The 15,074-nt window shown below is 21.9% G+C and overlaps 1 protein-coding gene and 1 long non-coding RNA gene across 3 annotated transcripts; one reads left to right on the plus strand and one right to left on the minus strand.

Annotated features, from left to right (window-relative positions):
* Positions 1 to 31: 31 nt before the first annotated feature.
* On the minus strand, positions 32 to 1,811 carry LOC131623645 (uncharacterized). 2 transcript variants are annotated; one of them, XR_009290278.1, is made up of 5 exons: positions 1,665 to 1,811; positions 1,486 to 1,553; positions 1,086 to 1,152; positions 832 to 912; positions 32 to 338 (listed from the first exon to the last, which is right to left on the minus strand). It is a non-coding gene; the product is annotated as an uncharacterized LOC131623645 (long non-coding RNA). The 2 variants fall into 2 exon arrangements; XR_009290279.1 differs by having other exon boundaries at positions 1,076 to 1,152.
* Positions 1,812 to 3,789: 1,978 nt separating this feature from the next.
* On the plus strand, positions 3,790 to 4,719 carry LOC131623734 (uncharacterized). The gene has a single exon (XM_058894758.1). It carries the CDS (start codon positions 3,790 to 3,792, stop codon positions 4,717 to 4,719), a length of 930 nt encoding a protein of 309 aa, XP_058750741.1.
* Positions 4,720 to 15,074: the final 10,355 nt, after the last annotated feature.

A 15,074-nucleotide genomic window follows, 5' to 3' on the forward strand; every position in this document is an offset into this window, starting at 1 on the left:
GTTTTTTCCAATTTTTTTTTATAGTCAATAATAAACAAATACCAACATTTAACATTACCAAATAACAAGTCTTTCATACAAGACCCTATGTTACACGATGCTGCTTCACTGTTTCAGGATACTTGATGGACACCAAATGATACACAAAACAAACACACTACATCAAATGTCTAACAAGTCTCATTATAAAATCATACATTTAACAAACACCAAATAAAAAATGTCTCATAATATATAAATTGTAACACAAATACTGCCTGTTTCTTAATAATAATATACTAATATCAAATAATGCATGCTTTCAATCCTTCCATTTTCTTCCAATGCTTCCATAACATCTGCAATATAAAAAGAACACAAATTATGATCTTATAAAAATGCTTCTAACTTTCTATAATAAAAAACGAGGTTTCTTAATTTCTACAAATAACAAATATAATTTCTAACTTTCCAGTAACTAATGCTTTCTTCAATTCTTCAAATATGCTGTTATAAATATGTTTTCTTCAATTCTACAAATAAAATCATGTTTCTAACTTCCAATAAACTTCATAAAGTAACTAAAAAATCAAAGAGTAACAAATATGCTTTCTTATTTCAGTACATGAGATAGGAATAGACTAATTATAAGCAGAATATCACAAACTAAAACAAAATGAAAATCTAACATATAGATACAATAACTAAGAAAATCAAAAAATAAAAAATATTCTTCGATTCAATAAGTTTCATTCAGGAACTAAAATTAAAGCTAGTATGCTTCATTCAGAAGACTTCATTCAGTAACTAAAAACTTCAGTATGCTTCTTCAATTAAATATGCTTACATTACCTAATTTTGTGACGAAAGTCGAAAGCTAGTCAGATTCAATATCGGAAAGCCCTTCATTGAGTTGTGGGATCGGAGCCATTTCTAAAAACATATCAAATATATTAACAAATGTTAGACATTGCTAGAATTTACAACAATTGAATAAAATAGAATCATCGATCATGAAAAAAATAAAGTTTACAATATATATATATATATATATATATATATATATATATATATATATACACACACACACACACACCTTGTTCTACCTTCTCTAAATCTTCCAAGTGCTCTTCAATATCCACTTGCAAAGGAGAGGATCTTGATAAGAAAAAGCTGGTGGGAAAGGAAACCGAAGCTCATGATTTCCATAGGTCTTATCAGCCATGAATGATATAAAATTTTGTTCTAAGCAAATAAACAACAGAACATTCTATAATTTCATCTCATCTTTATCTTTGTTAAAGTTATACCATACTTGCAAGTAAATAACAGAACTATATATAATTTCATCTCATCTCTATCATTGTTAAAGTTATACCATATTTGCAAGCATAAATTGCTTAAAACCATTCAAAATAACAACGCACAAAAAACCTACAGAACCATATGGTTGTACCACTAGGCTACTTCATTTTACATCAGAACAATAATAGTACCCAAAGTTACCTGATTTTCGGCCATGGAAATAGAAAAGGAAGCATCAGAAACATCAACTTCTTTGTCAACACTCATATCTATTATAGAAAGATATGAATAAAATCCATTCAAATTTGGGGGAAAACAGGGGAATATGAAGAAAGAGGTAACAAAAGATGAAGAAATGAGATGATAGATTTACTGCTTACCTAAGAAATAGAAGAAGAAGATGAAGTTTAGAACTGCTGAATGCACAAGCGAGTTTGATTTTTTCGCAACCAGATTCGTAACCCTAGCTCGTGTGTTTGGTATATCAACTCAATGTTTTCGTAACCCTACTTGTGAGGTGAACAACTTCCTAACTAAGTAGGAAAAATTTACTTCCTACCCCTACAATTGTCTTTCTACCCCTATAATCAAAATTTTTGGACAAAATTACCCTCGTATAAATAGGTAAATTTTTTTTCATTTTCAACTTTTTAGTGATTTTGAACAAACACTCTCCTTTCTCTCCACGAAATACGCTCCGGAACCCTTCTGAAGACTCTTCCGGTTCACACAATCACCAAACCGGAACACATTTGGTAAGTGATCCGGTTTGCAAAATTTCAAAAAATCAGAAGAAAAAAAATACACACCGGAACACATTTCTAAACTGTTCCGGTTTGTAAAATGCTCACCGGAACACTTTCACCAACTGTTCCGGTTTGGCCAAAATGTTCACCGGAACAGTTTTGAAATGTGTTCCGGTGAGTATTTTACAAACCGGAACAGTTTGGAAATGTGTTCCGGTGTGTATTTTTTTCTTCTGATTTTTTGAAATTTTGCAAACCGGATCACTTACCAAATGTGTTCCGGGAAGAAAAAAACTTAATCGGAACTGTTTTCAAAAGTCTTCCGGTTTGTAATTTTGTGAACCGGAACTCTTACCTCAAGTGTTCCGTTTTTGATGCGCGTAGGGGTGCAGATTTCAAATTTTTTTGACTTTTTGAAAAAAATGGTAAATAGTAAAATGGTAAAATGATTATTAGTACTTGAGGGTAAAATTGTCATTTTTAAAAAATTGTAGGGGTGGGAAGGCAAATGTAGGGGTAGGAAGTAAAATTTTCACTAAGTAGCAGACCATGTGCTTTTTTTATCGTTTGGGTTGGGCTATTGAATAATTTGGGCCTTAGAGTTAAATAAAGGGAGGTAATTAGTAAGTGCTGCGGTTTGGTTTGGTTTGGGTTGGTTTCAACATATAAACCGCAAACCGAACCGAACCGCGCGGTTCTGTCACAAAATGGCTCAAACTGATCCGAACCAAATGCGGTTTTTACGGTTTTCGGTTTGGTTTGGTTCAGTTAGCGGTTTTTTATTGGGTTGGTTTGGTTTTGATCACCCCTAGGAAAACCTGCTTTGACTGGGTTTGGGTTCGGGTTTGTGTTTTCTCCGATTACAAAATACGGGGACGGGTCGGGTAATGGAGACACTTGTACCCACCCCGAACCCGCCCCGTTTATTTCATTGTGTATATTATTATATATTTTTTATAATTTAGAATATTAAATATGTGGCTAAAGTTTTGATATTTTGATTTGTATTTATTATTAAAAATATTTGAAATGTATTATGATTTTTTTTTAAATTGTTTCATTTTATTATTTATAAAGTAATTTAATTTTAAAAATAATGAGTATTTCGATTAAAATAATTGATTTCACTAAATGGATGGTGGCGAGGCAGGGATACCCAAACCCAACCCAAATCCATTTGAGTCGGGTTTGAGTTTTAATTCTTCATCCCCGTTTGAGTTTGGGGCGGGGAACGCAGACTGTTTGGACATTCGGGTTTGGGTTTGGGAGAGGTAATACCCGTCCCCGACCCATCCGTTGCCATCCTTAAATATCCCTCCTCTTATAAGAATCTTCATTTTTCTATATAAAAAGTAACAAAGTATGCAATAATCCTTATCTCGCACAATATTTAAAAATATTAATAAAATTTATATAATTATAATATCTTAAAATTAATATAATTTATGAGTTATGATAGATATTTCAGTTTCAATTGTAAATTTAAAAAATAAAACTCATAAACTTTTTATTTTTTAATTTTAATACAAAAAATAAAAAAATGTTCAATATATTTCATTTTAATAATTATTTAATTTCTTATATTTATATAAAATCTTTATATTTAAATTTCACTTAAATGTTTAATAAAATGTAGTATTTTTATATTTATAAAATCTTGAATGCATAATGATACTCAATAAAAAGATTTAAATACTAATGTATAATAACGATTAATTAATAAACATATTATCATAGTTATAGTTTTTTAAAATTTTAAATGCGGATGACCTGTTTGCCTTTACCTGATTTTGTTATTAGAAAGTTGGATAGCCTGTGCAGGTCTTACATTTGGTCTGGAAAAGCTACAATTTCTAAGAAAAGCCCGGTGGCTTGGAAGAGAGTTTGCTGTCCAGTCAAGCAAGGTGGGCTCAATGTGATAAATCTGAGCGTTTGGAACCAAGTGGCTTTGCTCAAATGCTTATGGAATATTGGCATGGAGTTAGACAATCTCTGGGTGAAGTGGATACACACGTACTACTTAAAAGGTAGGGATTTTCTGGCTGAGAATCAGGGTAACAACTGTACCTGGATTCTTAAACATATCCTGTCAAGTAAGGCTGACATAGGTAGAATCGATAACTGTGGGAATAGCATGAGGAACCAGAGGCAGTTTAGTATGATGAAGATCTATAATATCTTGATTGAGGATAATGTGAGAGTTGAATGGTACCATATGATGACACATAACTTTACTAGACTAAGAGCAAAGGTGATACTTTGGTTAATATGCCAGAACCGGCTGTTTACCAAAACAAAGATGGCGAAAATGGGCATGCTGCAGAATACGTTATGCGGCTTGTGTAAAGAGGACAATGAAGATCTTGACCATCTCTTGTTCAAGTGTAAGAGTACTTTCGTCATTTGGCAAGGGATTTTCAAATGGATGGATATGAAGCTAGAAAGCAACCTTGATATGGCTTGGATTAAAAGGAAATCCAAAGGTAAAGGCTGGCCTAATATACTTCTAAAAGCTGCTGCTACTGAAGTTTTCTATGGCATTTGGATGTATAGGAATTCTATGATATTTGGTAGTAAAGGGTCCTATAGGGATACTCATAGTGTTATTAGATCTATTATAGATTCTTTAGTCTATAGAGGGTGGATGAAACCCAAGTATAGAAATCATTTAGTTAATATACTCATGTAAATAAGTTCAAGTTATATGGGCTTTAGCCTTGCTTGTAATAGTTCTTTGAAATGAATAAAATTCTTTTATTTCAAAAAAATAAAAATAATGATAGACAATCATTAAATTTTTTTTTAATTCTAATGCAACTAGACTGTGACCCGCGCGATGCGCGGTTGTTTGCATAATTAAGAATTTATGTATTAATTATTTTTATGCTTATAATTTTAGAAATCATGTATCAGTAAAATTTTAATAAATAAAAGTAGAGAAAATGGGTGATGCACTGACAGTGTAAAATAGTTTTACACTGTCAACCAATCACAACCATGTATCCAATTAAAGCCCTCTTTTATTTCAAAAAAATTTTAATGACATGGCAAATTTGTGATTTTTTATTGGATGACAGTGTAAAACTATTTTACACTGTCAGTGCATATCCATTAAACCCATAAAAGTAATAGTATACATTATGATTCATTTTTATAGTTACAACAAAAAACACTTTCATATATCACTTTTTAATATGAATTTAATAGTAAATAAAATTAAAAAATTATTAACAATATTAGTGGGCCGTTATTAAAATTATCAATAATATTAGTTGAAAGTAATAAAAATTAATAAAGCATTTGAAAAGCGAGATTGAGAAATATGAGAAGTTAAAAAAAAGTGAAAAATGTATTTTAGTAATTCATTTATTCAATTTTTTATTTTAAATATTCAAATTTTAAGATGAATTAATAAAATTGTGACCAAATAACTGTTCTATATAATAATTTATTAGGAATGTAAAAAATTAGATTAAAATTTTATTTTGTGAAGAAACAATTCAATACAATAACAATATATTTTCTTTGAATCAATTAATAATTAATTATAGTTGTTGAATAAATTAACTACTATTTATTTTATTTTATTTATATTATTAATATTTATTAACATATATTAAAGAAAACTTTTTCATGTATCAACTAAATTAAAAAAAATATATTTTCTGAGTTTTAATTTAGATATCAAATTGAGTTTATAATTCTTGTTCTAATATTCTAATAGATTGTAATAAAAAATAATCATTTAAAAGATATACATACGTGGTTTTCTTCTATAAATTATAAATTTGAAAATATTTTAATAGATACATGTGTACCACAAATTGATTTTTTTAATAAAATTAATAATTATAATATATAGGTTTATAACTCATTCATTATGTAACATGAATGTAGTTAATAGTATTACAATTCTTTTATTATGCAAATTTATATAAATAAAGATAATGAAAAGTTTTTAAAACCGAAGTAAAATAAAAAATAATGAGACATAATAAAGAATGACTACTAAATAATTAAAAAAAAACTATTTGCTAAAAAATAAAAATATATTTTTCAGTTGTTTCTTAAGTTTGGTTGTCTCTTGAAAGTCGTCATATCATAATATATGTAGATTCTTTTGCCTGTATATGTAAATATAAATTTCTATTTTTATTTGATTATATTATTAAATTCAGAAAGTACACTTCAAGATATTTGATATGGATAACACCATATGTAAATTCCAACTTTGATTTGTAATATATTTTTATAAGAAAGGAATACTTTGATAATCGTAAGTAAAATAATTAAAAATTCAATCCACTTTTATTTAATAGAGTCAAATATTGAATGCAATACATATCAAAATGAAATAACAATTATACATGTAAATAAAAATTATATTGATATTCAAGCAAATTATTATAAAAGAGTTATCTAAAATATTCATTAGTTAATACAACATAGTAAGAAGTCTTTATCCTAACACATAGATATGAGAATATTGAATTTATGTGAGGAATAAAAAATATAAATTAAATTACATTACAAAAAATAAAAATAAAAAATAAAACGTATACATGACTCTTGTAATAGTAATTGATGATACAAAAATGAATAGTAATACTAATTGAAAGTTACCAAAATTAATAGAAAGGTGAGAAAATGTACACTCCTTGTTAAATAATCTTCACCCTATACATTGTTGTTGATATGCAATGAAAAAAGATCTTCATATTATAATCTATATTTCAACTGCAATTCATAATATTAACACTCAAGGTTAAAAATACATAAAAAGTATATAGCTTATGATGAAAGTTTTACAATACACCACAATAATTTAAAAGATTACATAAAAAAGACAATGAATAGAAAGAAAAGTGGTTAGTATAATTTAATATATATTTAGTGGTGTAATGTTAAAGAAAAATAAAAGAAACAAAATTAAAAAGTTATAGTGTCTACCTTTTTGTAAGAGAATTGATCTTTCAACAAAGTTCTCATATATATCTTCAAAACCTGCACATGAAGTTTAAAACAAATAATACACATTTTGAAAAATAAAAGAGGAAACATATGAACTCCTCCTACATCTGCACATAAAATTTTTTAAAAAAATGATACACATATTAGAAAATGAAAGAAGAAACATATGAGAATGAAAAAGAAATGGCAAAAATGAAAAATGAAAAATGAAAAATCTGTATATAAAGAGTCATGTTAGTGAAGATGTATAATTAAGAAAATAGAAAATAATTGAAAGGATGATAGTATATTAATAAGAGTGGAAGTTATAAAACTAATAAAATAAATACTTTAAAATACATTAAATAGAATTTATAATGAGTTTTTATGGTTTCATAAATTATATATTAATTGTTATTATAAAGAATTATTAAAATTAAGAGAAAAACGTTTTAATAGTTACATTGTTATTAAATAGAGAACCTTATAGAAATGAAAAGTTTTTAAAAAAGATATTAAAGAGAAAATTAATGGATTTATATATAAAAAATGGATAAAAATTTAAAAACATGTTAAAAAAATAGGGGTTTTGTTAGATTTGATCTTTGTTTTTATAATTATTTAATTACTTTAATGAATTAAGTATAAAATTATGAAAAATTATACGAACTCCTAAATAATGAAATATTAAAAAAATGATACAAATTTTAGAAAATGAAAGAGGAACCATATGAGAATAAAAAATTGCAAAAATAAAAAATTTAAAATCAGTATAAAAATAGTCGTGCGATTGAAGATGTATAGTTAAAAAAATAAATAACTAATTGAAAGTTTGATAATATATTAAATTGAAATTTTGAGGATTTTTTACGGTTTCATAATAATAATGCATTGATTAATAATATTTATTATATAAAATATAAAAGCTAATAAAAAATATTTTATAGTTACATTATTATAATAATAATTATCATTAATATTATTATAATCATCATCATTATTATTATTATTTTTATTATTTTTTTATTAGCTATTAAATTGAGAATCAAAGACTTTTTATATAAAAATGCGAGAATTAGAGTAATAAGATAAATGAGACATTTGCTTATCTTTGTATAAATAATTATTCAATTTTTTGTTTAAATATAAAATTAACAAATTAATTTACATAAAAACAATTAATTTTGAAGAGCACAAATACATCTCATTTTTAAATTTTTTGTAATAATTTATTTCCCCATATCTTAATTTTAATTGAATATTATATTATTATTACTATTATTATTTATAATAGTGATAGTTGGATATTATATTATTAGTATTAGTATTAGTATTAGTATTTTCTTTTATTATATTATATTATTATTATTATTATTATTATTATTAATATAGGGTCAAATTAGTCTTAATATATTAATAATGGAAATTATAAAATTAATAAAATAAATACTTTAAAATACATTAAATAGAATTTTTGATGGGTTTTTATGGTTTCATAATAATAATAATGTATTAATTGTTATTGTAAAGAATTATTAAAATTAAGAGAAAAACCTTTTAATAGTTACATTTTTATTAAATAGAGAACCTTATAGAAATGAATTTTTTTAAAAAAATATATTAAAGTGAAAATTAATAGATTTATATAAAAAATGAATAGAAATTAAAAAATATATGTTTAAAAAATAGGGGTTTTGTTAGATTTGATCTTTGTTTTTATAATTATTTAAATAGTTTTATGAATTATATATAAAATTAAGAAAAATTATATGAACTCCAAAATCATGAAATATTAAACAAATAATATAAATTTTAGAAAATGAAAGAGAAAATATATGAGAATAAAAAAAATAGCAAAAATGAAAATTTTAAAATCAGTAGAAAAAGATAGATAACTAATTGAAAGGGTGATAATATATTATTATTAATAATAGAAATTTTAAAATTAATAAAACAAATGCTTTAAAATATATTAAATAATAAGGACTTTTAATTTTTTTTTAAATTACTTACATTTTATTTTATAATTTAAATAAAATATTATTAATCATTTATAACAATATTTTGAATTTTTTTAAAATTAATAAAATATAACTTATGTTAAATTTATTTTTATTTTGAAATCTAAAATAAACTAAATAATAAGGACTTTTAATTTTTGTTATAGATTACTTACATTTTACTTTTTAATTTAAATAAAATATTATTAATTATTTATAACAATAGTTTGAATTTTTTTTAACAAACTAATAAAATATAAACTTATAAATATTATATATTATATGTTTATATAATTATTATTAATATATGTGGCTGAATATCATATTATATTATTATTATGATTATTATATTTATTTATTTTTAATATAGGGTTAAATTAGTAAAAGTCAAAATTAAAAATTTTGTTTAGATTTATTATGAAAGTGACATGTGGCCAAATTTTGTTTAGATATACTACCAAGGTGACATGTGGCTAGGGTTGCCATCATGACAACCTTGAATTTTTATATATATATATATATATATATATATATATATATATATATATATATATATATATATATATATATATATATATATATATATATATATATATATATATATATATATATATACTAGATACTAGATATATGGCCCGTGCGTTGCACGGATTTGATTATAATTTTTAATTAAATAATTTATATATAAAAATTATAATCAAATAATTAAACATGTTTTAATCATATTAAATATAAAAAATATTATTCAATGGTATGAGAATCTTTAATAATTTATGTATAAAAAAATTTCAGTTATGTTTTTAAATTTAAAAGATATATCATATTTACGTGAATAATGCAATATTATAAAAAAAATATTATATTAAATTATTTATTTAGATTATTTATGATTAATCATTAAATTAAATTCATAATATAAGAGTATATCAATCTAAATTTTAATTATTCATTTAGTGTTTACTCTATAATTTACAAAATCTAATAAATTTTTTATTCAATGTCAAATCTAAAAAAAAAAAATCATACATTTTCTAGATATTTTATTTTAAAATCATATTATATCTTACCATATTAATTTAAGTGTTTCTTAAACATTTAAATCTTTTAACTTCTTAAATAATTTTTTATTTTTTACATTAAAATTATCCTCTTTTGTGTAAAATTTTAGAATTTAGTATTTTTAAAACTAAGTTTTTTTAATTATTGAAAAACTACAATACCCAAAATAAATCAAGAAAAAAGAAAAATAAAATAAGATAAATATATACAATAAACATATTTTAAAACATTAATCAATCATTTCTTTACCTATAACATATTTTTTAAAGAATATTGTATGTATCTTTAATATATTTAAACATAAAAATATCCACTTTTTACACCATGACATTGATCCCTTAAAATCCTTCCATTAGAATAAACTAAATAAAATAAAAATATTCTATCTTATTTCTCAATTTAAAAATTGTAATATACATATTAATATCATTAAAAAAATAGAGGTTAAATATTTGATTGATCGATGTAATAGTGACTTGAGCTTCCTATATCGACATAGATTCTAAACTAATAGTCTTTTACGTCGCTAAAAAAAATAAGACATGTGTATAAAGTAAGAAATAGAAGAAAAACTATTCTACAATCTCGAAGAGTACTAAAAAAATGAAAATATAAAACTAAAGTCACATATTTAAAACTCACAATGAGCATAAACATGTAGAACATTAAAAAAAAATAAAATTATAATAGAAATTTCTTTATTCAAGGTCATCTCAAGCTCCTTTAACCATGTTTTGGTCTCCAATATAACTTTGTTGAATGAAGAGTGTTATCTGGAAAGAAAAAAATAGACTAATGATGATCTTTAATATTCATCTTTCGTTCCTTAAACGAAACATCATATCAATATTTACATACCTGATTGTAACCTTCTCAATTAGATTCACTTCAACTATGAACTCAATCATATCTGATCAACAAAAAATATACAATATATTATACATGAAAATCGAATAATTGAATATGAGATTTAATAATAAAATAAACTTATCTAAAAAACCATAGAAAGAAAAAGAAACTAAAAACATATTGAAGTTATCATGGTGAAAATCATAGAAAATTATGAATTTGTGAAATGTATATCAAATATATTGAGTAAATAATAATGTGAGTTCATGTAGAATTTTATAGGCGTGGGAGAATGCAAAGGAACATAAAATTTATTGGTATTTTAGGTGTAACGTTATTATAGTTATGACCTATCATTTTCTATATAAAACATGATAAATTAAATTGAGTATTATTATATATTATAAAATTTTAATTCAATTGAAAAATAGATTATTTAAAAAAAAGTATATAAAATTGGAGAGAAATTTAAAAAATTGTTTATATAAATAAAATTTATATTAAATAAATGTTATTTTTTATTTAAAATTAATTGTAATGTAATGCTATATAATCTAACATTTTCCATTTATAAAATAATATTAAAAAAAATCATTTTTTAATGAAAATTTAAAAAATTGAACAATTTATAATTATAAAAAATATGAATAAATAAAATTGAGTATTATATATTCTCAAAATAAAACACTACTAAAAATATATTTTATTAATTAAGAAATTCTACAAAATAGAAAATCATTTCACTTTTACTTCATTCTATTTGTTTTTAATTTTTTTATATAATAATTATTAACATATTTAATACTAATTTTTTGAATTTATGTCCATTATTACTATATATTAATTACAATTTCAATAACCATTAAAATGAGAATTATAGACAGTAAAATAAAAAATGGTGAGAATTAATGAAAATAGAATAAAAAATGTTGGGAATTAAAGTTATAAATGAGTGGTTATCTAATAAATCGGACCATTTAATAGATTGTTAAGAAAAAACTTTAAAAAGAGTAACGTTTAAAGAATAATAATTTTACAATAATGATAAATAAATTATGTAACTATAGAATAAAAAACGGTAAAAATTAAAGAAAGGAGAATAAAAATGGTGGGGATCAAAGTTATATAATGATTGATTTTATAAAACGGACCATTTAATAGACAATTAAGAAAAAAAAATTATAAAAGTAATGTTTAAAGAATAATAATTTATTAATGTTGATAAATGAATTATGTAACTATATAATGTAATTTAAAAGTTCATTAATTTTATTGTGAAAATCTTAAAATTAGTCTACTATAAATTTATAAATAAGAAATAAATATATCCCAAACTTATATATTAAATTTAAATTTTATGATTTTTATTTCTATTTTATTAGATACCGTTAAAATTGGAATAGGAATGCATATATTTTTATAAGTTATATTTTTCTAAATTAAAGTTAGAATTGGAATAGAAATATGATTATTATTATTATCATTATTGTTTTAATTAATATTATAATTATTATTCATAGTTTTATGATTATTATTATTATTAGTCATAATTCATTACTTAGTTATGATACATAAAATTAATAATAATAAATATATTTATTACTATTTTTTATTATTATTTATTTTTTATTCTTTTTTATTTTTTATTATTATTTGTGGTTTATATAAATATATATAAAATATATATTAAATTAATGTTATTTTTTATTTAAAATTAATCGTATATTAATGCTATATAATTAGAATTATAGAAAAAAATAAAAAAATGGTATATTACAAATAAAGGTTAAAAATATATAAATATAAAAGTTTTTTTATCTAGTATTTTTATACTTTATAATTAGAATATACTTGAGATTTACAAATTATTAAATAATAAAATAATATTAAAAGTATAAATTTAAAAATACATACATATAAAAAAATGATCTAATATTTGTATACTTTATAACTGGAATATATTTGAGAGTTACAAAATATTAAATAATAAAATATTATTTAAAAGTTCATTAATTTTATTGTGAAAAATTTAAAAGTTCATTAATTTTATTGTGAAAAACTTGAGAGTTAGAAATATGATTATTATTATTATCATTATTATTATAATTATATTATTATTATTATTATTCATAGTTTTATGATTATTATTATTATTAGTCACAATTCACTACTTAGTTATGATACATAAAATTAATAATAATAAATATAATTATCTAATATTTGTATACTTTATAATTGAAATATATTTGAGAGTTACAAAATATTAAATAATAAAATATTGTTATTATCATTACATGAGTAATTTGGAAGAATTTTAGTTAATGTAAAAATTAAATATAATTCTTATTATTATTATATTTAATTAATATATTTTTTATGGTAGAATTTTGTGATCATGACACATAAGCACGAGGCTATGATAACATGACACATAAGCAAATATTAGGGTTTTTGTCAAAAGTTGCCATCATGACAACTTTACATTTATATTAAGTATATATATATATATATATATATATATATATATATATATATATATATATATATATATATATATATATATATATATATATATATATATATATATATATATATATATATATATATATATATATATATATACATACTAGTATATAACCCGCGCAACGCGCGGTTAATATTTATAGGATTTCTTTCTAATGAATTTATTTAAACAACTATTATATGAGTTTATTATAAGATTTGAAAATATGTTGAATTTTACAGAATAATAAAAAATAATGTAATTGTAAATAATTTAGAAATTACATTATATTTTATTGATTAGTTTGTATCTTAAAAATTTAATTATTTTAATGCGTAAATATCTTTAGATGATAATATTTTAATAACTTCCAACCACTATAAATTTACAATTAAATTAAATAAAAAATATATAAACTTGAAGAGTGGGAAACCGAGATTGCCTTATGTGTCATCCTGAAAAATGTTTATGATTTTTAAATTCATTTTTAATATTTATTTTATCACTTTATTTGTATTTATTTTAGTTCTCATTTTTAATATTGTATTTTAATATAATATATATATATATATATATGTATATATATATATATATATATATATATATATATATATATATAGTTTATTTGACCAAACACAAAAAAGAGTCACGTATATTAATTAATAGTAATATCATATAATATATAAAATAAAAGTTTAATTGAGAAAATCTCTTATATATCACTGAAAAAGATAAATGAAAAATAAAGACAAAAAAAACATATTTGAAATTTCATATATTTTTTATTCTTTCAATTAATTATAGCAATGAAAAAGAGAACTCAAATAATATATTAGTCTAATTCTATGATACACGTTTTCAATCTTAAATTCATTCTTATAATCCAATGAGATTTATCAACTCACATTTTTCTCATAAAAATGTGATTCAACCTAAAAATTCAAAAAATAATGAAATTATAATTATGATAAAAAAATGACTTTTATATATACATAAAAAATTAATAGAATAATCGTTAACTATCCTATCTTTTTCGTATAAAATTTTCTCAATTTTATTACGATTAATGAAAGATTCCATCAAACACAATTTATTTTTTAATTAATTTCAAGCTTTGGCATGTTGTTTAAATATCATACAATTGAGCTTGTTTTAACTTTCATCATTTTGCAGTTGCTCCTCCACTTACTTCACATGGTGACGATCATCTACTTTACCTGTGTTATTTTAGAAACTACTTATATATTCATAAAAGTGTGATATATATTATTTACATCCCCAAATAAAATACAATACTCAATAAAAACATACCTAAATTATCTATACAATCTAAATAAAACATAACACTTAATCAAGATTTTGACATTATATATAAATATATAAATTAGAATGGATAAGAGTTATAAATTATAATTATGAATGAGATACAAATCCATAATACGAATATATAATAAAAACAGAATTATAAATTACAACTATGACTGCGATACAAATGCATAATACAAATACAAAATAAGAATATTTTCTTCCACCTACAAAGTACAATCTCTTTGATCAAAACATTCTCATATAGGCGGAGATGTTAAAGAAAAGACATATTTATAGTCAATCATCATTTTTAATTTTGTTGGAATCGAAAAGTCTAATTTTTTGGTCATTACTAATGACATAAAAATGTAGGTT

Source organism: Vicia villosa, unplaced genomic scaffold, assembly GCF_029867415.1.
Source record: "Vicia villosa cultivar HV-30 ecotype Madison, WI unplaced genomic scaffold, Vvil1.0 ctg.000077F_1_1, whole genome shotgun sequence".
Lineage (NCBI taxonomy): Eukaryota > Viridiplantae > Streptophyta > Magnoliopsida > Fabales > Fabaceae > Vicia > Vicia villosa.